Here is a 25545-nt window from a genome sequence, read left to right as displayed (position 1 = left end):
AATAGTATAGTGTGTAACGCTGTACCTACATAATGTGTTCACTGTTCTTTACAGAGTTGCGCATATGCACAGACGGTCTTGTCGAAGGCACTAACCTGACGCAAAATGCATAAGAATCCCTTTCGTTTGGATTACAGAAATATCTTCACAAAACTGCAAAGTCATAGAGCAATAAAATAACCTAGTTATCTAATTCGATATTACTACTCATAAGCTTGCTATACATAACAATACGTTATCTATCGGGTCTGGGTAAATAACACGCTGAAGGAAATAGGCATGGGTTTATCTAGCGGCTGATAGCGAGGACCAAATTAATGGATCAAGTGCGACACTCGGATCACTTTGAGGTGTCCTTGGGCTTTGTTTTCATAGATTTCATTAAGTTCATGGAATTACAGCGAAATGGTCGACATCTAAAGCTGTATTTCGTTCAAGTTTTAGACGGTTATTTCATGTTATCAAACAGAATCTGTTCGTATGCCATCCATAAACAGACCATAACAGATATCATATTCATAAACTCATTACGATTTGCGTTCAATGCAAGTATGCCTATGATAGAGTTATCATGAGTATGCACTGACAGGTCATGTTAAAAATAACATGCCGGGATTGAATTTCATAGCGCAGCTTTCACCGATGTACGAGGTTTCAGTTAAAAGCTTTTTATATGTAACGTGGTAGTCAGGTTTATTGGAATTTCGCCCGAGGTTTCACAGAACTGATATTTTGTTTGCGCTGACTTTGTATTGATTACGTTACGCGCTTTTGAATCCATGAAAAAGTCGTGGCTTTGTACGTATTTTTTCAATTTTTCAGCCTACAGGCAAATTGCCTACGTTTCAAGTATAAAACGATACGAACTATAATAGTATGTATCCTTCGTTTTGTAAGCTTGAAATGTTGTTTATTTTCTGTATGGTGAAGTAATTGGCTAGCGCGAAATTTAAAGTAATATTTGTTACTAAATAAATTAATGAGTCTGTCTGAATCACCTCATGCGCAGAGATTTATACTGTTACGTAACTTTAGTGAGGTGAACGACTTGAACTTACACCTCATGCTTATTACCGAGACTACTAAGGACCACACTTAATAATAAAATAGCTACTTATTTTTATTACTTTTGTCATTGAATAGCAGTCATTGTCCCATAAAATCGCGCTTCCATCGAGCTCAATGTAAATATTGCAAAAAATAGAGGTCTTTAAAGTCGTGTATCGTAATAGTATACGTGTGATATGTGAGCGACATACAAAATCGCAGGGTATCATCTCTTATCTTGTCACACACGACTCGTAAAAGACGAGCGAGGGAACGGGTCACCATTTTATGTAATACAAGATAGCCAATAGGCTGCCTGCCTACTTATCTAAGCAACTTGTTATAAGAAATTTATTTAGCAAAACATTACTTGTGAGAATATAACTGCTATGTATTTCATTCAATGATTTTATTTATTCCATATTTGGCTGTCTCGTAAATATAATTGTTCGTCTATTGATATCAGACGGTTCACGAAGCGATACGACAGACGGCTATTAAGCTATAAAATTTTATGTCTGAGTGAATACTTGGCGTTATTTGTCTCGAGTACGACTTTATTAAAATACTTGTGAAGATGCGAATTTCGACGTGTAACCGGATTTGTAGGGGAGGGTTGGTATCGACCGGGGGGTGACGCGCCGGTTGATGACCGACGACTGCTCTGCTCTGGTGCACGACACTGCACTCCGCCTAATTCCGCGTCTAGACTCCGGCCAAAGACCCTGGGGTGCTGCCGGTGCTCCGTGTCCCACCTTTGTTGTCTGATGCATTTAATATTCCTCGGAGACTCCGCCACCACCCCACTCACTAGATTAAACCGTTTATGTCTAGTCTGTAGTATCTAAGCTTCGCCTCGAACCACTTTATTTTTGCCATCGTTTTTTCATTTGCTTCAATTAATTATGCGCTATCGTCGACGATCACGTCGCAATGTTTATCTGACTATAAATATGTATCTACAGAGTTGTCTATACAACTGTCTGTTGCATCTGCTTGCGTTTGTGTTCTAAGAAATCTTGTAAGCGTGGTCTTTACTGATTAAACTAACTAGTTTAATTAGGGTCCAGTTTATCGAGAACTGATCTAAGTTAATTATTCTCGGATCTAGGATAGGATCAGGTCAGTGTCCTTAAACATCAGATGCAATTAGTTTAGCATATACGTGTTGGATGTAAGTTCGAATACCGCAGCATTACTTCACTAAATTGCTTTTGCGAGTTAACTTGAAGGGTACATGAAGGTGTTCCGTCTGACATTTGGTGGGCAATTCTTGGAATATTCAAAGAGATTTAGGAGCGCTGCGAAAAATAGATTTTGTGCCAAGGGCGGTCCGGTCAATAGGGCATTGGGTCGGGCTCAATGAAAGGTACTTGTACGTACAGAATAAACGTAATTATACTTAGTTAGAATGTAAAGTATTGGTGGAAGTAGACGCCAAGGTCTTGATAGTGTAGCAACTGAGCTCACGTTGTGCAAGGCGATCACACTGCACACGCGTCAAGCTGTCTGACATGTTGCACTAATAAGTACTAGAAAACACTTTTTACGATCTAAAGTGAACTAAAAAGCTGAACTGGAATATTTGTCGAGGAAATTTTTCACGTAAAAGTGAATGCTGTTTTTCGTTGCGAAAAAACAGGCGATGTTTTTAGTCGTCCTCGCGTTCGCTGTATTGATTCAAGTTACAAAACAGTCATCGATTTTTTGCTCTGAAAATAAGTGAAATGCGTTTGTTTCAATCATGGATGGTTCTGGAGAGAGCAGGTCCCGGGTACAATGTCCGGGGGAACGACCCACGAAACCTGTTAACGGACTAGTCTCTATCTATACCGCTCCAACATACCACTTTTTGTATGCACCCTGTATAAAACAGCACTACAACTACACAATACTTTCATTAAATTAAATTTACAAGATATCGAGTATTTTTCAATTGTCAATAACCTATTTAATATGCTATCTTCAATCAGTAAGATGAGATTGATAACTAATTATTGTTATCTAAATGACGTGATATTTTGTTATCTATTGTATATCAGTAATAGTAAAACATATTCATATCGAACTAGTTGGTCAGCGCGCTATCACCATCATTCAATATATTGTAGTATATAGGTATTAAACATGGTTAAGTTTAATTAGATTTTTTTGAATTTAAGTGAACCTCATAAACGTTGTTGTTTACATAATTAGTGGGATAATTAACTGATTGTTTTTCTAAAAGTTTGTTTTAACAAAAACTCATTAAGAAATGCAACGATGTTGTGGCAACAATGCGACAAATGTTTTTAAATGGACATCCGTGTGTTGTTGTTTTTATGTAAAGCAGCCTTCAAGCTTAGCGGCGCGTCTCGGCGGAATATTAATGAGGATTAGGCCTGAGGCAGGGAGGCCGCGCTCCCGGTACGCAAACAATGACTGACACGCTGACAGCTGACTGACTAACCCTAGTGTTAGAAGTGCAACTTTATAAATATATGTTAGTTTTCGATCAGGCTTTTATGTCAATCCTAAAGGGCTTCCTTGGTGGTCTAAACGAGTACTGTCTATAGGTATAAGGAACAGAAACGAGATTCGCCTATGAGATTTTTCCTTTAGATTAGGATATTTTGTGTTAAGCAATGTGACTCGCTAACTCCGATAGAGTAGTTTCCTATCGTCCATTACTACTATATTTACTGCAACAGAGGTCAATTTAAAAATTAAATTAACTCGTTTGTTATTTTTATAGTTGATTGGTTATGATCATGATCTAACGACTGTTATGACGTCAAACTGCTGAAAAAAGTAAGAGTTAACAAATTTTGTGCAAAGTAAATAGATTGCCTGGTGCGAATTCTGCTTAAGCCGAGTGTGTATTGTTCCGATACGGTAAGCTTCTCTTATGAGGAAGTGCCGAGGTCGATTTGTTTAAGGGCTTTAAGACTAAACGAACAAATTCTTGTACTTACACTCTTCTTTAGGTAATAAATCAATATCAACAAGACAAGTGACACAAACTTCTGAATCCAGTTTAAGGCAGTTGAGCATTTCACCAAGGTCTGTTGCGCATTGATGATTACACTCTTAGGGAGTCAGATAATTAGAAAATTCTCTCTTTCAACGATGCTGATACTATAGTTGCACCCATGTCCCATGTAATAATGGGAATGAGGCTATTACATTTCAACGAATAGGTAGTAAAGCTTTGTGAAGGTATCTAGTACCTCAGTATCTCACTAGTTGAACGAAACTTCGTCGATGCGAAGTTGTTCAAATTTCGTTGAACTCGAGTCGGAGCGGCAACTTTGAGTAATATGAACAGCTCTGTGCAGAGAACACGGTTAATATTGTTTGTTTGAAGGTAATAGGACTTTCTTCAGGCCTGCAAAACTTTCCTACACTGAAAGAAAGTTTTATTTCTCTAAGAATGTCGTAAAATACTTATGTAAAGAAACGGCAACAACAAAGTAAACTATCAGACTCGAAACTGCCTATAAATTAATAAATTATTCTCGCAGCAGTTAAATCTATACCACCTAACAGAATTTGCTAGATTCATCTTACAATGAAAGGATACACTTGGATATGTTTTGCACCCTAACGGATGGCAGACGAATTGTATTGATTTGGCAAACATGTTTGTATGAATCAATATTCCAACGATCCGTCTATTCGATGCAGCATATTTCACCGTGGACGTTATTTGATTTTGCGGACACAATTGAATACTATTAAAATTTTAAAAGCACTCTACAAACACATTTATAAATATTTCTGACTGTAGCTTTTGTAATAATTTTACAAATATTGATAATGTTAAAGTACATTTTATGAACGTGTTTTCATCGCAAAAATGTTTTATGGATTATGTCGGATTAACTTTACTCACGGTCGAAATCAATAACAATCTGTGCGCTGTTTTACTGACTGAAAATAATTAAAATCTGCTTTCAGACTCCGGTACTTTGTTATTTGCTTAATGAAAACAAAAATATTCGAATAATTCATGGTACCTTTGGACATTTGAAACATGGGGAAAGATTTAAAATTCACTGTTTGTGTCAGTTTTACCAAGTACTTGATTTTCAGAAGCTCTCAAAAAATCTGATAACTTCGTAAATCTAAACAAGTTGTTAAAAACTACAGGGTTTGTAGCAACTCTGTCACTATTAAGTTCGCGTCTTTCGCCAAAGTCAAGTTTGGCTTAAAGATTGATAGGTTCTACATTACTTCAGAAATCGAAACTTAGCAACAGTCATAATTTTTTTATTTCCACGAATGGGAGTACACGTGTACTTTTTCAATCGTCAGTTGTAAGTATAGATAATCGCCGTTTAATCGACTCGGCCATTAACACAGGTTCGCTGTTACTCTATTTGTGGAATACTCGCCTCATATTCACGAGGGATATTGGTAAAATCAATAATGTACGGTGTTGGCTTGATACGTGACGTGAAACTTTATGAAAGGGTTTGTTTCACACGATCCTTTGCTGTCGAGAGTTGGGGAGCAAATCTGTTCTCGGAGTTGGTTCGTGTGAGAACAACTTTACTGATAGCTGGACCACTAACCACTGGGGAAGAAAGTTGGTGTAGTGATAATGTATTCTCTGCACGCGATAGTGGCAAGAGTTCACTACTCTATAGCGATCATGTTGGCAATAGTGTAGCTAATGATACGGCAAAAATATTGGGATCATTTCGTCTGAGTCACTTTTAATCTATCACAGCCCACAACATTTAAAGTTTATCAGCATATGATATGAGATTAAGGACTGAGAAAAGTAATTCAATAAAAGTTCATGACTTGCTAATAAAGAACATCATCTTCTGAAACATCTGTGTTATTGATCTGATTTGTTTCTGAACTCAATTAAGGTGTTATTCGATTTCAAGTATCAAAGTTATTCAATTGTAACTGAACGGGGTTGATGCCTATCTATTGATTCACCGCTACGGCTGTCATTAACCACCAAACTTTTGATATTTTGACGTGATTATATCTGTTATCTAACTTTTCATAATTAAGTTATAATTTTGAACTGGTATGTCTGTACGTTATGTCCGCAATTTGTAGTTTATGGTCAAAGTTTAACAATATAAGTTTGTAAGTGATATTATGCGTAGTTAGGGGCCGAAAGAAGGTCATCGCCATTAGCTGCCGAAGAAAATTATAACTTTGTAAATGTGATAATTAGACGTCGAAATTGTTTTCGTAAAAAGTAATTTTTGTATTTTGTTTCTTATCTTGGGGAACATTAGATCGTCTGTAGTCACAAACACCTGGTATATTTTCATATTATTTTAACAAAATGTATAAATAAGATCACGCCATTCCCCACGTGACTGGAATCTAGCGTAGTTTAATAAAATATTTAATAAACAAACAACTTTGTTAGAGCGTTTCTCCAAAACTTTGATTCCCAAGCGTCGTATTCACGAAGACGAAAACAAGATACCGTATTATGGCAAACCGGTTCACCGGAGAGCTGTAACTGTACACACTGTACGAGGAATTGGCCAAAATATACTCCTTTACTGTAAAACTTACTTTCTTTTTCACACTGGTTATTATCAAATTAGTGTCAAAATTGAAGTCATCTAAAGGGCACTTCGTCATTACATTTCGTCCGAATCAGGATCTGTCAGTACGGTCTTCCAAAACCTTTTCAGAACAATCAATTGGCTACCCATCTATAGCCTATCCTTACTAAACGTTATTTATCAAACGTACTTTGTTAAATTTGCCAGACACATTGATATATCGATCGTTAAGCCCGGCTACGTTCAGCTAGACGTGGCTGTCTCTAAGGAGATCTTGTCGCAATAAAGCCAGTTGGCAGGTGTGTCGGCCCTCGGTTTCTAATAGACGGCCGGACGCTCTTACGTATATAATATTTACTATAGTTTTGTATTCTTAATTTGAAGCAAGAAGAAATAAACATTGTGATTTGTTTTCTCTGTATTGGTAGACCTTTTACTTTTTACTGTTCCATTTTTTGATCCAGATCTTCACCTGAGACCGGTCGGGCTATATAGATAAAGAATGATTTGACAGCCTTTAAACTTATTAAGTATTACAGAGACCATACAGGATACGGCTCCTCTGCACCATGACTAGGTACACATAGAAATTGAACGCATTCGCAGATCGACATCGATATCGACGTGTTGAAGGGGCTTCATCATCCATGCACTTAGAGGCTAGCAAAGCAATATGCTGTAGTTGGTCGCGCTTAATTAAATTTTACTTACATACTTCTCGACATTTTCTTTATAAAAACTGTGGAGAAAGACTGCTATGAAAGCTTTGTAACAAAAGCAATAACTAATACTTTACCAAGAACAGTTGAAAGGATATTTGAGAGCTGCACAAAGGACTTTCAATTCTTCAATGTACGGAGACAGTCGACATAAATACTGTAATACCACCAAAGGTTGGTAACCTCTCTCCCTATTCCCCGAGAGTGCAACTAGCTATGAGTTTTATGTAGAACAGTGTTCGTACGTTCAGAAGTTTTGTGTGCAGGTATATTTGTGTTGGAAATCACTTGAGGAGTTACAATAGGAGGCGAGTGCAACATGTAGCGTGCTCCCCTACCCTCGTGTCGAGAGCCTTTGGCGCTCAGCTCTCATTCAGCGTGGGGATCATTTACTGTTGCCATGGTGTTTTACTATACGGTATTATATGTTTTTATTCTTTGAACGTGCAGTTCTGAAGGTATCAAGTTGCAGGTTTCAAATTCTAAAGGCTTCGTTTGGATATTACTATTACAATCAATCTAATTGAAGAAACCACTTTTATTGCATCACATCACAAGAGTTATTATTTATAATCAAATAGTAACTACATTCTGCTTTTGGTACATCAAAATTCCACCACAAGTTTGAAATTACTATTTGATTTTCGTTGAATATGCGATCGACATGTTATTGTTCGGTCTATAGTTTCGCGTTCCACAATACGAAACATTTCACAGAACCCTTGATTACTGGATGTGGAACACAAGCCTGTAAATGTTTTAGCGGAACAAAAATCAGTACAACGTAAACAGCTCGTTACTCTCTCCGCGCTAGTTTGCGGCAGGCGAGGTTTGCACGTGCGCCGAGCTCGTACACTCAGCACACACCCTAATTATATACGAGGAAACGTTTGTTTTATCCTGTCTGATATATTCTGTTTAAGCTTAATATACATAGATCTCACGCTGAAAATTTAACGCCTAACTTGCTGTATCATCAATCGTCGCTTTATCGGTGAAGGAAATGCTTTTCCGTCACAATATTTTGATGTTTGACAGCTCATTAAGTAGCTACTCTCTTAAGTGATTATTCTCCAAACAAGCACCTACCGATTGGGGTGAACCAATTATGTTAATGGCCTCACTTTTTTAATGCTGGTAGAAAATCCGTGTCCAGTAGTAGACATAAAATGGTATATAATATCATTATATTGTGGCCACATTATCTTTCAATAGCAGCGTGGAGTATCCCCCTCGCGAGCACGCTCATGCCCCGAGGTCTGTGCAGGTCGCAGCGAGCTTAATGTGTTGTTGGAAATGCCAGCCATTATCGTTTGTTCGTCGAAGCATTCCTGTACAAATGTCACTACTTACATGTTCAAAGATCAATATGTCTGCTGTAATTCTGTAATGTTTCGCTCAATACATTTTCTCAGTTTCCTGTGTTGAAACTAGTTGAAGAAATAGAAAGTTGGAGTAGGAAAGTGCTCTTAACAACTTTTATACCTCTAGGCTTGGGAATTCAATGTTTTGCGCGTATGGCGTAAATATTTATTACACATTGTCCCATCTAGGTAATCATTAAGAAGATGAAATAACAGTTACTAAATCTTTTCATACAAACTCGTGTGCAAGTACCTGCAACTCTTCCGTCCTTTACAAGGATATCACTCATCAGTTCCGTGTCCTGCCTTCGCGTGTCCTCCAAGCGTTACCAACACAAATTGTTATTGTTATTCTGTTCGGAAAAAATGTCATTAATGTCGCATTGAGCTCACGGCCCAGAAATTGTAATAAATATTCCTGCTACAAATTGGTTTAAGCACCTTTATTGTTCCGACGATGATAATCAAGAATGCTTAATTTGCATTGTATTTGAACTGAGGCATAAATGAATGGGATCAAACGCTTGTACTGGGCTCGGTTCAACATTGAAGTAGTCTGGAGGCTCGGGGGAAATCTCGAGTCGTCTCGAAAACCGCTACAAATTTGTTTAAGTAGTTACAGGAGACATGAAATGTCCCTGAGATAACGTTGTTTGAGTTAGGTAGACCTTTGTTGGTTTTATACCCCTTTTTATGGCTCTACTTGAGGTGATTTTATATTAAGTGCGCATGTTCTTGAGGCTATTTGTTCACGTCAAGTGGACCTTCAAAAACATGGTTGCTTTATGCTGTAGGTTTTTTGCGACACATAAAAGTGGTAATTTTTATTTCGAAAGGGACATTTGTTAGGTAGTTTCATTTTAATTTCTTATTTGCTAAATTATTTATTGCTATAGCCCATAGAAACAGTTCCATAAATCCGTATAAAATCGTATTGGCGACAGCAAATAACTTTGCGAATATCTCTTACGTTGTCTCATACTTAATACTCCACGTATTAACGATGCCAAATAGTTATTAAACGTAGAGATCTGGCACACAATTCACGATGTTTTCAGCGACGGTATTACACTACGTGATTTATTCCCCATTGGTTCAAAGTTCACTCTGATGTATGGCTAACTGTTAGATTAGCGCTAGGTGCTTTGATAAACAGCGTGAAACGACTGAGCTTAACGTTCTGCGTTTTGTCTAAATGGCGGCTGCATAAATTGCTTGTTACTTTACGAATGGTTTAGCATTTGTGTTACTTATTTTGAAATGCAGGATAAATCCTTCAAGACTTTAACTATATGGGGAAAAAACACCTGGTTTAGTAGGTATATAAGTTTCTTATGCAATTTGCAATGTTTACCACCTACTTCATACAAGCTATCACCATCAACATCAAACTATGTAACCAGTCATTACATACTTTACCATGATTACGTATTGCGTTTCTGGAGCGAATCAGATAAGCTGTAGTTAAACTAAGCGTTCAAACATCTTCAGACATTAAGCTCCCAGTTCGCTGCAAGTCAGCCGTGTAATTATGCCACGTTACCGATCTAACCACTTCATCAAGAATAACCACAAGTGCTGGCGTTTATTCAATCGCTTCATGGACTATTGGCTTCAATATTGCAAGAAAAAGATTAATTCAATCTATTCTTTACTTCTTGACTTCTCAGTGATGAATGTCACTGACGCTCAATCTGCTTTTTACGATCCACTTTTCCAAACTCCGAGCATATTTATGTGCACCCTCGCAAATTCTAGGAAAGTTTTTAACTTCTCGGCCTTTCTTACACAATAATCTGGAGCCTGACCCTTTGTAATCCATGGGTACAGCGCGAGTAATCCGTACAGTAGGTTCCTTTGTGCGGTTGAATAAAGCGCCCTATATCCGCGTTTGTCCAGGGCATTGACTGGTGTCACGGGGGTCATAGTTTATGAATGGAGGGCTCCATCCTCGGTCCCTTTCGCTCGCCCGCTTATTATCGTGTATTAATTCATAGCATGTGGGCTGGTCGCGACCGAAATAGAATTTTCTCTTTGTTTCGTTAAGTAGGCAATGTTGCTTTTCTCTATATAACCGGTTTATTGCATTACATTTTTGTTTTGTGTTAATATTTAAATAGTGTTCGTAAAAATTTAATGCAAAATATTTACGAAGTTTATTGACGGTCGTGTAAAAACATCAACGTACGGTTAAATTTCGTCCAATAATATCATTGGTATTGGCCACATTGAATATTGATTATGTCTAGTATTTACTCTGCTATCATAACTTGCCGCACCACGCCCTTTATATAAATACGCTTATTACGTTGTATGCCTTCGAGTTTTGATCCATTACGAGTGTATGTCCTCCGGGAGCTGGAGGGTGTGAGTGTGTTTGAAGGGTAATCGTGCACGCAACTATCACGATCGATCATGTTCAGGCCTTCGCACGATTTATGAGTACGTGTTCAATTAATTACTCATCAGTAACTAATGGTCCGAGCAAGTGATGTTAGTCATTTGATTAATATAGACAGTCCATGACCTTTCCCTCTTAAAAGTTATAATAGAATCCGATAAGTTCTACAAATGTGAGAACTCAATGATGACCTTATAGCATAGTACTTCGATTAAGTTATAGTAAAAATATGTAAAGTATTGCAAACAATGCACTGTCACTGTAATTCTCTAATCGATAACTTGATCGAGAGAGAACGAGGACGCGCTGTTCTGCAGTTGGCCTGGTTTAATTTGTACGGAAAATCTATGCGATCATTACACTGTTACACGGAAACTAGGCAGATGCAGATAAACCTTTTATATCATTGAAATAAGCTTGTATAGAGTAGAAAGATACTTAGAAAAATATTGATAGGCTCTGTGAAAGCCGATGTGGATAGAAAGGATAATGAGATGAGGGCAAATTGAATGAGAAGAAAACATTGCGTCGCCTTCAAACAACACGGGACAAAGGGCAGGACGGTGATGAGATACTTGACAAATCCGATATGTCGGCCCAACGAGGATCGACGCTATTTTAGCTCAGTCTCTATGAATAGCCCCTGGAGTATGGTATATGCGTAGTATCATTTCAACTTTACAACATTTCCGGCTTCTCATTTAAAGTGTTGAAATTTCAATGTTGGTACATACACGCGGTACTTCAAAGTGTTCGTGTTTCATTACCGACGTGTCGTGCCCATTGTTTGCAGTCGATGAACCATGCTTTGAATATAACTCACTTCCACCATTTACTGATCACTCATAAATCTGACTTATTGTTCTTCAATCTGTAGTCGACATTGAACCGCCTACTGTTCAACGTTTGCATAATTAGCAATTATTACTTCACTCACATTATCTATAACGGTTCGCCCCGATTAGGCCGTCCGCGTCGCAACGTTATACTACGCAGTATGTATATGAATGTATTCTAATGCGTAAAATATAAAAACATGTCGGATGTAAACATCGTGTGACGAATAATATTTATAAAGAGGTAGATTTTACGTAGAAGATGCGTCGAGCTCGTGTCACGGCACATTGCCAAATGTTACAAGTTTAGATACGAACCCACGGTTAATACATTGCTGGTTTATCGATGTTTTGAAGCAATTTAACAAGCTTTTAGCTGAAGATAATCGTGTGAGCGTTGATCTCGCTCACTTGCAGCTCGGGCTAAGTAACACGTAGTGGGAACAAAGGAAGCATGGTAAGGAATATGCGAGGTCCCAAACACAGCGGCGGTAAAGGGCCGCCCTTGCTTTCAGAACGGGACCGAAATGGTGCATCTACTAACTGGGTCAAGCTCGCTTGCGTCGGGTCGGCCGCCACGTGCTCCCCCCCGCTCTTCCCCTCTCTTGATGTTCATTCACAAACACACCTAATCTTGATGTTTTAGAGTCTATTTTTCTTTGTTTAATTGTTACTATGCGCGCCGATATGCGATATATATAAGTGAATTTTGTTTGGTTCGTAATTCCTTTGTGTTAGAGTAGGTTTTGGTGGAGCTGTGAACACCAATTATATCAATGATTGTTTATAATGACTGTATTGTTTGCCAAGGAGCACTTAGTATTTGAATTTTAAATGTGTGTCGGTCAGGAAGTCGTTTAGGATCTGTTTCCCGGTCTTGGTGCTAAAGTTTTGTAAGTGTAGGGTACTTAAGTTTTTTCAAGTGAAAGGGAAACGGTAACAATAAAATTACTAGAGCACATAATTAATTTCCTGGCGGATTGTTACGTATTTTTCTGTCATAATGCAGAAGAAGTAATCAGCAATATATTCAAGACTATTACATTGTAATTTCAAACCAAACTGGACTTGAACAAACTCCTACTCAAATCGTAAATGGATATCATTATAGGGCTTCACATTACTACGTGAATGATAATTGCAAGTGCGTCGGCTGAGCCGTGAGCATTATGTTATGTAAGCAGTAGGTGTGATAGTGAAAGTTGGTCCGTGACCGACTCTTTGATTTACTACCGAAGTGGAAACCACCACTTGTTTTTCTTGAGACAGATTTTATACGTTCACTGAATTCGTGATGATACGACTCTAGGATAATGAGACACTTGCCTAATGATGGTAGGGTTTCACGTAGCAATGTATTGATACACCATCTGAAATGTTTGAAGAAATACCGCTTTTTGGTATGTATTGAAATGTTTGCCACTTTGCTGTCGACGGGTTTAATGGTCCAAACTGTGTGCATGTCACCCTCCCGTTTCAATAAATAGAGGGGAGTAGTTCTTCGTTATCTATAGTTTCCGGTTCCACTGTGAGGATGTTTGGCTTTTTGCTGACGGAGCTCCTCTACCCTACTTTCTTTTTTATTTGAAAATGGAAGTCGCGAAATCTTTTATGCCGTTCGTTCTGTGTTAGACTGCCAGTTATTTTACTTTTACTGGCGTTTTTGATTTAAAAATGATTACCATTGTTTGTTGGATAAAAGTATGGATTATTCCGTAATAGAGGAATGTATTTAGCTCTCATTACAGTTAGAAATATACCTACTATAACATTCCAATAGCTAAGCATGCTGTAGCTTCACCTAATTATATTATAACCAGATTTTCATAACACGAACCTTTGCAGCTCTATATTTGGAACTGTACCAAGAAGAAAACAATAAATGTTTACTTACATAAGTAGCACTTCGTAAAAGGGACTCTCAAAGGGAAATAAAGGCGATGATGTCACGTTGTTTATTATCAAACGTTACCAGTGAAAGGTCAGAAAGTACTTAGCGTTGTTTTTATCGCTGCCAAATTAGTGGGATCGATGTAGGTCGAACACGAATCGCAGGTCAAGTTCGTTACGACTTGTTCTTCTATACTACACAAACAAATTTCAACCTTACCACTTTCTAATAAGAGTTAAATGAAAGTCGATTTTTCTAAATCGTTACGAATTTACAGCCGCATCGATGCTGCAGGGTGATTTATCAGCTTCTTACGTTTGCAGTTTTTGAGAGAGCTGCTGGAATCGCCTTTCAAGTTTTATTTGACCGCTTTTAAAGCTTCCGTAATTGCATAAAGGAGTTTAATTGTTATGGAACTATACTGGTACTTTAAAGCGTAGCTATGAGTATAAGCCTGCGGCATACTGTGTACCAAGAACGTCTTTATGCCAGTAACTCACCATCAGTACCTTACCTTTTCAATCACTTACAACTTATTCATGCCATTAAAGCTGACACCCGATATTTCGGAATCACACCATTACGTAATCGTGTAACAAAAATGTCAGGGGTCTGAACAAACTGGTGGCTGTTCCACCCCACTTCGAACGGTTCCCAGTCACGCTATCGAAATCAAAAACGCGTTCAAATTGCCCACTATATCATGTGAACTATCAACACTTCCTTGGCAACTAGTTTTTGTATGGATGTATGTAAATAGTGATGTATGCTCCCACTTTAGTTGAAGCTCAGGAGTCAGGTGCCATTTTTCTTGGGGGCGGGTCAATTTATTCTGACGTAGTTTGCTTTTGCTACGAGATTGAATATTGATGGTGTTTTGCAGGAGTTACTCGGTACGACGCTTTTAAGGCTTATATGTATAGTATACTCATGATAATCCCCTGCATAGTGGAATTAATGGTGAAAGTTATAGTGCTTTCAACAAATTCGAGAGAAATCGCAGACCTTCAGAATCTTGAATGCTTATCGTGATTGAAGACGGGCAGTTAGTTTTCTAGGTCTTAAGTCAAAGTGCCTTGTAATGTAAGGATAATGATCTTTAGCGTCTCGAGAAATTCTAAACAGCAGTTCAAAGTTGTGAACTTAGACGGCAATTAGACCCCTCTTACACAAGACCTAGCAAATTAGGAGTAAAACTACATAGAAATATACGCGTTAAGTTATATAAACTTGTAAAATGGAGGAAAGTTTCTGTCGTGTAAAGATAACAAGGGTCGTTCTGTCCGTCTGTCCTATTATTGTTTTGTAACAATGTATGTATGGCGGAACTTTGATCAATAAACTGTAGGCCGGGACAAACTTTTGTTGTAAACGGCTTTATTCTTAGTATCTGGGCGTGTTTTGTTCCGAAATTAGCGGTGGAATATAATAAATCATTCGTGCTCGTTGTTCGTACGTCTGTCACAGGTGAGTTTCCTCAAATGTTGTTGGCACGCACTGAATCAGTTAAATTAATAACTATATCTCTTGTATAAACAAACAAATTTGGAAATATGCTTTGAGGAAATCTCGATTCAATCAATTATTTGGTACATGAGATTAAAAACAAACTCGGTACAGTCAGTAACTCACGGTACGAAAAGCCAATTCCACAAGTTCGTTTCACCTAGCCGTCTCTCAATATTCATTTTATTTCGGCACGTTGGCAAATATAAATTCTATTTCTAAGCGCACGGTGCACTTATTTTTGGCTCGGTATCCGTTCAATATTTAGCCTTTTATTTCTGTATTCGGCTATATTTTGTTGAAGTCTGCGAGGTCAATGAAAGTTTGACAGAGGTTCCTGTTTGGCAGTGCTCCATGGTGCACCAGAATTTGTCTAAAGTGGATTTATAAGCAAAGTTTAACCGCAATGATCTGCAGTTATGATTTACGGTTCCCTCCTGGGCTGTTCTTTCGTATATTATATACCTTCTGCACAGTTTGTGGAGACAATGTTACTTGTCAAATCGCGTTTATTTTCATCGTAGATTGGACGCCTTCTTCAAGATCCAGATACTCTGTTCCGTTATTAAATTAGTGTTCTATTTCGATCAGAAAATATCTTCCAAGTTTGAACAAACACTGTCATAATACTGCAGATGGGTCCGTCTATATTATTACACGAACATGTCGTAACACAAAGTAATCAGTGATAGTGCATTATAGCAATATTGCAGTTGAAACCCGAGTGGTCTCCTTGAGTGAGGTTGCGTATTCCGACACCGGCATTGGTGCTAATATTATATACGAGCCGTGAGCGTTGCCACGCGCGCATCCATATGCTCATACTAATATTGTTATATGTAAATTGTACTGTAGATAAGATGGCACTTATTGATTATACCATTAGCTTATGTTTGTTGTGATATTTGGAGATATGATTAAAGAATAGTTTTCTGTTGTCGTATTCTCTCATATTCAATTATGTTCATGCGTTTCTCGTCTCTTCTCATATTCATTCGTATTCGTGTATGTGATCGGTTTATCGTATGGACATTTATAGATTAGCACCTTTAAATATTTTCCTAGTTCATATACTTCTTAAATCATAAAATGGGGGTAGATCATCTCACTTCCTAAATCCCGATAAGTCCATTCAAAATTGTTATTGTTACGAAAATAGCTCAAGAAAAATCGTCGTAAAGGAAACTGAGAGGTGTAACGTTACATGAGGTTCATTATAGAATCATTGCCGCAGAGTTTCAGGAAAACGAACACAATACTTGTCTCTCTGAAAGAGCTTTAATTTGTATGTAACAGTATATTTTGTACATCGCTTGTTCTTGTATCTTTCTTCTTGGAAAATGTTCCCCAATTTGATATGAATCGAAAATAATTATATTTTTGAAGTAGTTCTTCGATTAAGTTTATAAATAAAGATTATTAACGACTCAGGTCGTAAAATAATACTCCAATGAATTAGACGACTGGATTTTTTTTTCTTGTGATTGTATTGATTTGATAGACCTGTGCGTTAGTTGTTCTTAGGTTTAAAATACAATTAAAACAGTAAGGAGGAAAATGGCGAAAAGTAATGCTTTGAGCATTATTACAGTAATTACGTTCCTACCAAAATTACTTCAAGTAGCTGACCTAGGGCACTCCTAACGATATTTTTATTTAGGTTATTCTTTAACACACTTGCTCCATTATCGAGTTGTTTTTAATCGTGGTTCCTAAGTAAAGAGTTGAGCCAATCATTGCAGCACGCAAGCGGAGGCACCGACTCATAATAAACTGACGGCGACAAGCTTGTCCCAGCTCCACGCGTACCGCTCACGAACCTCCCCTTATTTACCTTCTTATTTACTTTAATAAACACGATACTAATAAAGCTATATTAAAATTAGAGTAGGAGCTTGTCCTGACTTTCCTGGGGTTTAAGTTATTTGCTAATCCATATTTTGGTATACGTTAAGTAGTATTCATTCCTCTCCTGACCAGTGAGGTGGTCTCCAGCATGAAATTCTCCCTGAGTCCAACAGAAAAGATCCTTGTCTTGCAAACTATTTTATGATCCACATTCAGTAGTTTCAGAGAGGATATATACCCAAACTTACAAAATTCTCCCTCTATTAGTAAATTGGTTTCATAGCAGTTTTGATTTACTATAAACTTCATTTTCGCACTCATTCCACCACGTTATAACTGTTAAAGCTCTATTTCCGCAGTGTGATACAGGTGTTGATATCTCGTAGACGTTAAAGTGTGAATTACAGTGCTATAAACAGCTGGCCATTATGTCACAACTACTTATGTCATACATCGTAAAGCCGATGTCATATCGGGACATATTCCTTTACTGTTTGCCGTTAAACCTACAAGAGATTCTGTTCTGAGCTAGTCTTATAGTCAAAGAATGTGTTAGTTAACCTATCTGCTGAATTAAGTGACAACAAGTATATAAAAACAACGGTCAAAATTTCATCTGATAAGCCACCTGGTAGTTATTTAGAAATTATGAAACTGAGAAGTGCAAGAAACTGCTCTCCTAATGTACAAGTTATTGAGCGATTTCTTCGTCTCTGATAAAAGTATAGTTACTGTTTAATTTATGAAATAAAAGAGTGAAAGATTACATCAGCTTTGTGACGTAATTGCGTAATCAGTAGCTGTGTATAATGTGATCGACTGTGGTTAATCGATAATTGTAAGACATTGTTTATTTAACTTTATTATTATTTATTTTGTTATCTACGAATTCTCTTTAAGCAGTTTTATCGTTATTGTTTGCTATGTAAACGACATCTGAATCAAATATTATTAACGGACGGTTTTTTTCTCACCCTTTTCCTCAATGGTCAGCGCTGTTACATTTAAGTGAAACAAATCCTTGAATTATTATAGTTTTGACTATACTCCGATTAGGAATTTCCTATCAGAAAAAAACTGATAACATTGCGTGACTAAAGAAAGGTACACAATACTAACCCATTGTTTTGTTTACGCCAATCATTCTATTCCGTGCTCTTGAGCAGTGATAAACTTCTGATCATCATCATCTGTGAACTTGAAGAAAAAAATATGAAGGTCCCGATCTCACCACTTCTGGATAAGTATCAGATAGCTTATCAGATGATACAGTTGCACATTTAATTTTGCTATCATTTTACCTAGCAGATAAGATATTCAGAAGCTGAGAAACTGGCCATAACTAATCTCTTGTAATGAATTCCATTTAGTGTCCCGTAATAAGAATATTTCGCTGCACATTTTGCTCATAAAACGCATTCGCCATATTAAACTTAACTATCATCTTTGTTCTGCGCCAGACATTAGTAGCCCTGTTTCCTAGGAAACATAAAAAGTGATACGGAGTGCAGCGAACAATAATGGAAAGTAACATTAAGCGGTCGTTAGCTAAATGGTTATGATGTTGTGTAGCCGCCTGTGTAGCCTTCGAGAATGTCAGCGAAAGTTTGCAACAATAATTATGTATTGTATTTTAGAACTGCAGTTTTGGATGCTTATTAGTCTAGTGGATAGCCTCTTTGAGAAAAAGTTTTCCGAATTGATCAATGTATTATTGTAGTGTACTAGACAAACTAATTTCAGATTTTATAAAAGTGTACTCGTTTATCTCTATAAAAACAAGTCAAATTATTACCAAGTTTCTTACGAACAGTATAAAAATTATCACATTCATGTTAAATACCTGAAAGCTCTTGATAAGGGCAACAAAAATATCAGTGGAGTAAAAGTCTCTTGTTCAAATACTATCTATTCATACAAAAATAACACGAAGAATGTTAAAAATGGTTTGAGCAATCCTCATTAGTGAAGATGCAGAGGTCAGACAATGTCTATGCATACATAAGTTGTGACAAATGTAGTGGGTGTTGTAAGGTGGAAGGTCGTACGTATACATGATGCTCCATCAAACACACCCGAAAATGTCAATTATGTATTAATTATGACGTCACTTTTATTGGACTTGATATTAATTGGTTCTGTAATTGCTAGTTATCTGATTATGCGTATTGGAAGTGTAATCAATGTGTTGTCAAGTGTATTATGCGTTTGGTTGGATAGCTAAGATCTTGAGGAAGTTAGAAGGTTTTAGTTTTTAGATTAGGTCAAACCCCGTTTCATGGCGTTTTTTTTCACGAATAACTTTTCTGAAAGGATCAACAAATTTATATTCTTTTTTTCGCAATTTTATCAATAAGTATTTTTTATAGGCTGACCAGAAATCTATGTAGCGTCGTCTTGATAGTCCAACAGCTTGCCTAAAAGGTTGCTATTAAAACTAATTTATGCTGAACATATATACTGTATAAACCCAGACAAATAAAGACACGACTTTATAGATTTTGGCTCGTGTTTCCATCGAAATATTAATGAGCATCAAGTTATTTGTCTAACCGCATTGCGATGTTTCTGCTCCTATTACATTAGTTACGTGCGTAGTAGTCGCACACGAGCCGTTTATAACGAGATATATAAACGTAACTGAAGGACTTTTTTACTTTAGTCTGTCTAGTGCCTACTCTATTGGAAAAGATACTGTCACTTGTTCTAGATTCTAGACATGTAATGGCTGAGGCTTCAGAAACTAAATTGGAGCTTCTGAATTTTAAAGTTGCATTCATATTGTCTTTCGCCGCGAATATAGGGGAGTAGGGCTAGAAACTTGGCTCTGACATGAGATCTGATTACTGTTTGACAGTGTTAACTTGGCAACATTTGATAGGTTTTTGTGGGATTAAATATTACACGGGGCACATTATTTGTCTTATGGGAAAGAATGAAGATGAAGAATGACGAGATTTGATATCATTTTTTTCTAGTCCAAACAATTGCTTAATGTTTCAGTCAGGATGCACTGGTCAGGATCAGTTGAATAATCTAACCCTATTACCAGGGTTTCCGAATGTTTTAAAGCTAGAGTATATTTGTTTTAATCATAGAGTTGCAGCGGTTATCTGTTCGCGCAAGCTTTACGAGATCAATTGAGGGAAGTGGGTCACCAGGTCACCATGGTTCTGGCCGATAGCTGCGCTCCATACGAATGGCGTGATGCGATTTTCCCCTCAATGTTACGGGTTGACGCAATTTCTACTGAATATATTTTTGACGCAGTAAACTGATTTCCTTTGTTGCGTTAGTTCTTTTAGTTATTTGTAGTTTGTAGTGCACCAAATTATTTATCTTCATTAGTAAAGATTCCTTTTTTTTATTATTTTTTGCATTCCATTGTCGAACAAAGGCCTACCTCTTTTATCTTTCGCTGTCTTGTGCACTGCTTTTAAGGCATTGTAATTAGAAAATGATAATTAGCCTTTTTAAAAGTTCTATCCTATAAGCAGGTAAATACGCAAATTCTTGAATAACAGAGATATTTATTATCCATTTATTTATGGGTACAGAGTTGATTCCCCCGGTACAAGTAACATTACGTGATTATTTCATAAGTTTATAGCTCGTTACAACGGAACCAGTTTTGCCGATGTCGTTAAAGTTATCTATACAATCTTGTTATTAATGATTTTAATTGACGTTTTATGACTTGTGTCAATGTTTATTTTTTATTAAGTTACTGTTTTAAACCTGGGGGGCTACCACGCATCTCAGTTGACAACTATTCGAAAGCTGCTATGCTGTACATTGTATGCACTCTAAGATTATAGTGATTAACACGTAACGTCAAAACAGCAATGTAATGGATAGTCATAATCAATTTGAAGTACAATAGTTGTCACCTAAGATAGAGTTGAAACATTTAACTAAATATATTGAAATTAAACTGTAGTACACGAAGTAAACAAGATTATGCAACTGAAGTCAATTAAATTCAAATCAATACAATATCATTTAGCCTTAACATTTAGTAAGTAGCAGTATTGTCGTATTATCCTAATATTACGTGACTCCTTCCAACTCTACCATAATTTATAGAAATTAATTCAGTCACGAAAATCCCTTTACCCAACTGGCGCTCAAGGCTCAGCGGCACCTCCTACGTAACACGAATTCACAGTGCGCCTTGTTTCTATGAGAAAAGGCAACTAGAATGACATTTATTTGTATACCTACACACATAGGTCTTGGAACGCAATCGGCATTAATTAATCTTGTCATATTATGTCAAAACTAAGATATCCCTACATGTCTTAAGGTATTAAGCAATTGGATTCGCTCGTGCTAATTGGTACATTTCTATTGACGTCCGTCATCTACTAAATCACTTTGGTTCTGTCGATTGTTTTGGCCACTCGCTCCATCTTCTGCCCCTCGTATCTAACGTGGGCGATGTTAATCACAAGATAGAGTCGTCCATGGCGTGCACAAGCCAACCGATGTGTAAGCAGTGTAAGGGATTTATGTCGAAACATGTTGGAGTTAATTTAATTTGAAGTAATCGCTCGGATGTGGCTGGTGGAAGCGAGGCCGCCGCGCCGCCCCGCGCCGCCCGCATAGCAACCGCTACACGCGCTAATTGTTTCCACTCTGTACGCCGCATACTTTACTACCGGTGCCTACATGCACTCTTACATTTTTAATTCTTTTTCCTTCACCATTGACAGGCTCCGGACTGAAATACCTTTGCCTTTCGACGCTCCATGTTTACTTTTTTATTATTTTGTGTCTGCCTCGATACTCTCCCTTGATGGCAGGAGAATATAGGGATTCCTTAGCTTCGTGTATTGTAGCCAATTTGTTACTTTGTTTATTATTAGTAACAACAACGTCACTTATATACCTTTGCTTTTTTTATTGCATTTGCGTATATCATTGACGTTTATGGCGATCGATTGAATGGTTTTTCATTGCACGTTATTTTTCCAACCTTGACAATGATTATGTCGGTAATAAGGCTAAATCAGTACTAATGATTTCTTAAGCTATCATTATTTATTTACGGTATCATTGTCTGCTTTTTCAGTAGTTTTAATAATATGCAATATTTATTTTTTAATAAAATTTGCTCTGCGATATTTTATGTATTAACTTACGTTTGTGCATCCGTAGTAAAGTGGTTTGCGTGTACGTAAATGATGCTGCAAACGATATGATTGAGGAAAAACTGCAGTAGACATAGCATTAACTTGATAACTGACTCGATAATACACCCATATTGCCCTTTGATCGTTTGCTTTGCGATATTTTATAGTATTTACTTCCTTTGTCAAACAAATAAACGTTTAATGTACTTGTTAGTTACACTACATCCTGGGAATTAATTAAGATCTTAAAGTACTTATATCTTGTAGACGTATGTTACCTAGAAATTTCCAGTGGAATATTAGTAGCAACTGACGAGGAGGAGACCTTCATTTCTATCAAGCCATTATGTGTACGCGCTCTTACGTAATCGATACCTTAGAGCTGGAAATTTCTTTCACGACCTTCAAATACCATTTCAATTTTGACATTGTTTGTGTTCTAGTAGACTACTCATTGTTAAGTCTTAGCATATAATCATAGTGTTAACTAGAAGTAAAATAGCATAGAGAATATTCGGCTCCATTGCACCACTATGCTCTTAACGCTCGTGTGGGTAGTCAGGACATTGCATGACGTGTTGTAAGCGCACGCATCCATTGGCGGTGGGCACGCGGCGCCCGCCGGCGGTCCGTCGTCTGTGTATAACACGCGCGGTAGCACCGGCTGCGGCGTCCGGCCTCGCTCGCAGACATAGACCTCGCTAGCATCGCCGAGCAGCCAGAAGCGTAAGTGGTGTGTATGGGGTCCGACTGTGGTTCGATTTAATGGACATGGATGTTTTCTCTATTTGTTGTAAGGTGGGACGCAGGGCCCGGGCCGCCGACCCCACCTGCCCTACCTCCACTTACGCCTCTGGATGTATCGTACGTCAACACATACATACAAATAATATATGTAACGCGCATCTTGCTAATAAACAGTGGCGATACGTTGGACGTGTTTACAAAGTAGTTGAGGTCGTTCGCAGCGCGCCGGGCGTGGAACCGCGCGGAGTGCATGCGCGGCCCGTTAGCTGTTTGTTAGCAACGGTGCGCCGACACCGTCATTGTGTGTACTGTAACATCTCGACGTGTGCGTCTCGACTGTCTCTAAATCTCTCTGTATGCTTTTCTTCTAGTGTCGCGGCGACATGTGCTTTGTCTCTCGTCAAACGTCGCACGTTAGTCGGGTGGCACTTTGCCGCTTGCACCGTTCTCTTAACGTTTAGCTCGATCGAGGCTCGTACGAGCCGCACAGCACAGAGCACGTGTCGGCCTCTCCACATTACTCTCACGCTATAGAAATCTCCACTCTAACACAATTGCGTCGCATTAGCTCATTTATATCTACGCTGTGTATTTCACCACCTCTGTGTTTATTTATACAGCCTGCTCTATTTTCTAATTCACTAGTTTTTGCTTGTTATTTGTAGTTGATTAGTTATTTAACAAAACTATTTGCACGATTGTTTGCATATTTATTGTTTTTTACTGTCATTGTGTTTTTAACATTGTTGTCCAATAATACCGTTGTGTTGTTAAAGGCGTCTAGTTCAGTTATGTCAGCGTTATTTACTATTTCCTGTCGCAGATATGTTTGTTTGTTGACGCGTGTTCTATGTGTACATTTTACAGTTGTTCAACATATTTTTCAAATATGTAAATTTCCTACTCGGCAAGTAGAATCACGTAGCGCATTAGTGGGCCCGTAAGCGTTATTATTTATCGTCGATAAATTAACAAGTTTGCGCACGCGGCTGCTCTGTAACAACAGTTGTATCTTCGCTAATGGCTTATTGGCTCATAAACATTGAGATAAGACGCACAATGTCGATGGTGGATAGTCCTCCTGGCGTTGATGTGTGTTGGATGCGTGCGCCGGGCTCCGGGGCTCCGGGAAGCGAATGTCTTAATCTACCGAGTGAGTCACGGACGCGAACATTATCTCGCACACGCAGGCGTGAGTCAGGCGTGCGTTACACAGGACGCCGTGCACCTGCACCGAGGGCAACGGTCCACTAACGATTGCGGCTAATTTTGTCCATACATCGCGCGGACGCGAGCTATTTTTCCCTAGTTTCGTTCCATTGTTCCTGCCAACGACGAGTGACGACGCCACTGCGTGTTGGCGGTCCACTGCTCAGATTTACAATTACGTGTGGCCTACATAGTTAAATAGAACGAGACATAATGCGACCTCAGATCGTCGCTATTGCAACACCGACTAAACTGATTCAACGTTTCAAAGATACTTATACGGGACAACGTAGTTTCATAAAGAAACTACGATGCTAGGAAATAGAGTTCCAGGAAAAGCTTTTACAACATTTAGAAATGGTACCGCAGTTAGGTGGACAGACAGTGTATCATTACGTGATATATTATTGGTGCAGACCGTTCATGCGACATCGGTCGTTGCTTTAATATTTAGTCGCAGACATCGGACACTCGATATAAATGTTTATTCAACATTTTATGTAGATCGGCGCAAAAACATCGTTAATTAGATTCGTAGACTTTGTTTATTGTGTCGGGTAGGTATTGTTCGATTGTTTTAAAACGTGTTGCGATAGTGGTGTGACTGTGTGTTCTCGGTGGTGTCGCGAGTGTGTCGACCTCGGCGTACGCCTTGACATTTGTCGAATGTTTGACGGTATCAGCGCTGGGCGAGCGCCAACGCACCAACTTCGCTTGCCACCCACTACCAAACACGGCTGTCGAGATACGATAGCATCGGGCCCTTAATGATCGCTCGTTAGTAATCCTGTGCTAATGTTGCTTTAATATCACACACGGTTATTTCGGTTTTCGGTCCCCTTTAGTTTAAAAAGTCAAAGTCCACAATAATAGCAAATCGCAAGCTTTCTCTTAAAGTTGGCGAACTCTACTTTCCAAGTCGATTCTTTCACGAATTCCTTTGTTTGGCAATTCATTTCGGATTAAGATTTGCAGACTGAATGTCGTAGTAATCTATCCAGTCTTTAATGAACCTAGTGTAATTATTGGTAGAGTCAACTGTTGGTAAGTTATCGAAGGTCAAGATTGCGGGCAGGATCGTCGTCCGGGCCGATGAACTGGCCTGTCCGAGGCGCTCCCATCCCGAGCGTAGTCGACTCACCGCCTCACCGCTCGCCCTCTGCCAATACGCACGCGTTTCACTCAAGATATCGACCTGAACTTGCAGTACATTTTTCCTTTGTTTTTACAATTTGCAATACTGATAACTTATGCTATTAAAATGTTGATTACAGTTCAACTGTTTTTATGTTTCTTGTTTACTTTATCGTTTTT

General features: G+C 38.2%; 1 protein-coding gene across 5 annotated transcripts in view; it reads left to right on the top strand.

Annotated features, from left to right (window-relative positions):
• RanBPM (Ran-binding protein M) overlaps nucleotides 1-25545 on the top strand; it is a 44364-nt gene that overhangs the window by 3647 nt on the left and 15172 nt on the right. For 4 of the 5 annotated variants that reach the window (XM_076125636.1, XM_076125635.1, XM_076125640.1 and 1 more), the window contains exon 2: nucleotides 23074-23139. The exons of the other annotated variant lie outside the window; for it this stretch is intronic. In XM_076125636.1, coding sequence (XP_075981751.1) covers nucleotides 23074-23139 — 66 coding nt within the window. The remainder of the gene's footprint in view (nucleotides 1-23073; nucleotides 23140-25545) is intronic. 5 annotated transcript variants of the gene reach the window in all.

Source organism: Anticarsia gemmatalis, chromosome 17 (genome assembly GCF_050436995.1).
Source record: "Anticarsia gemmatalis isolate Benzon Research Colony breed Stoneville strain chromosome 17, ilAntGemm2 primary, whole genome shotgun sequence".
NCBI lineage: Eukaryota > Metazoa > Arthropoda > Insecta > Lepidoptera > Erebidae > Anticarsia > Anticarsia gemmatalis.
This window is presented reverse-complemented; position numbering and strand designations above follow the sequence as displayed.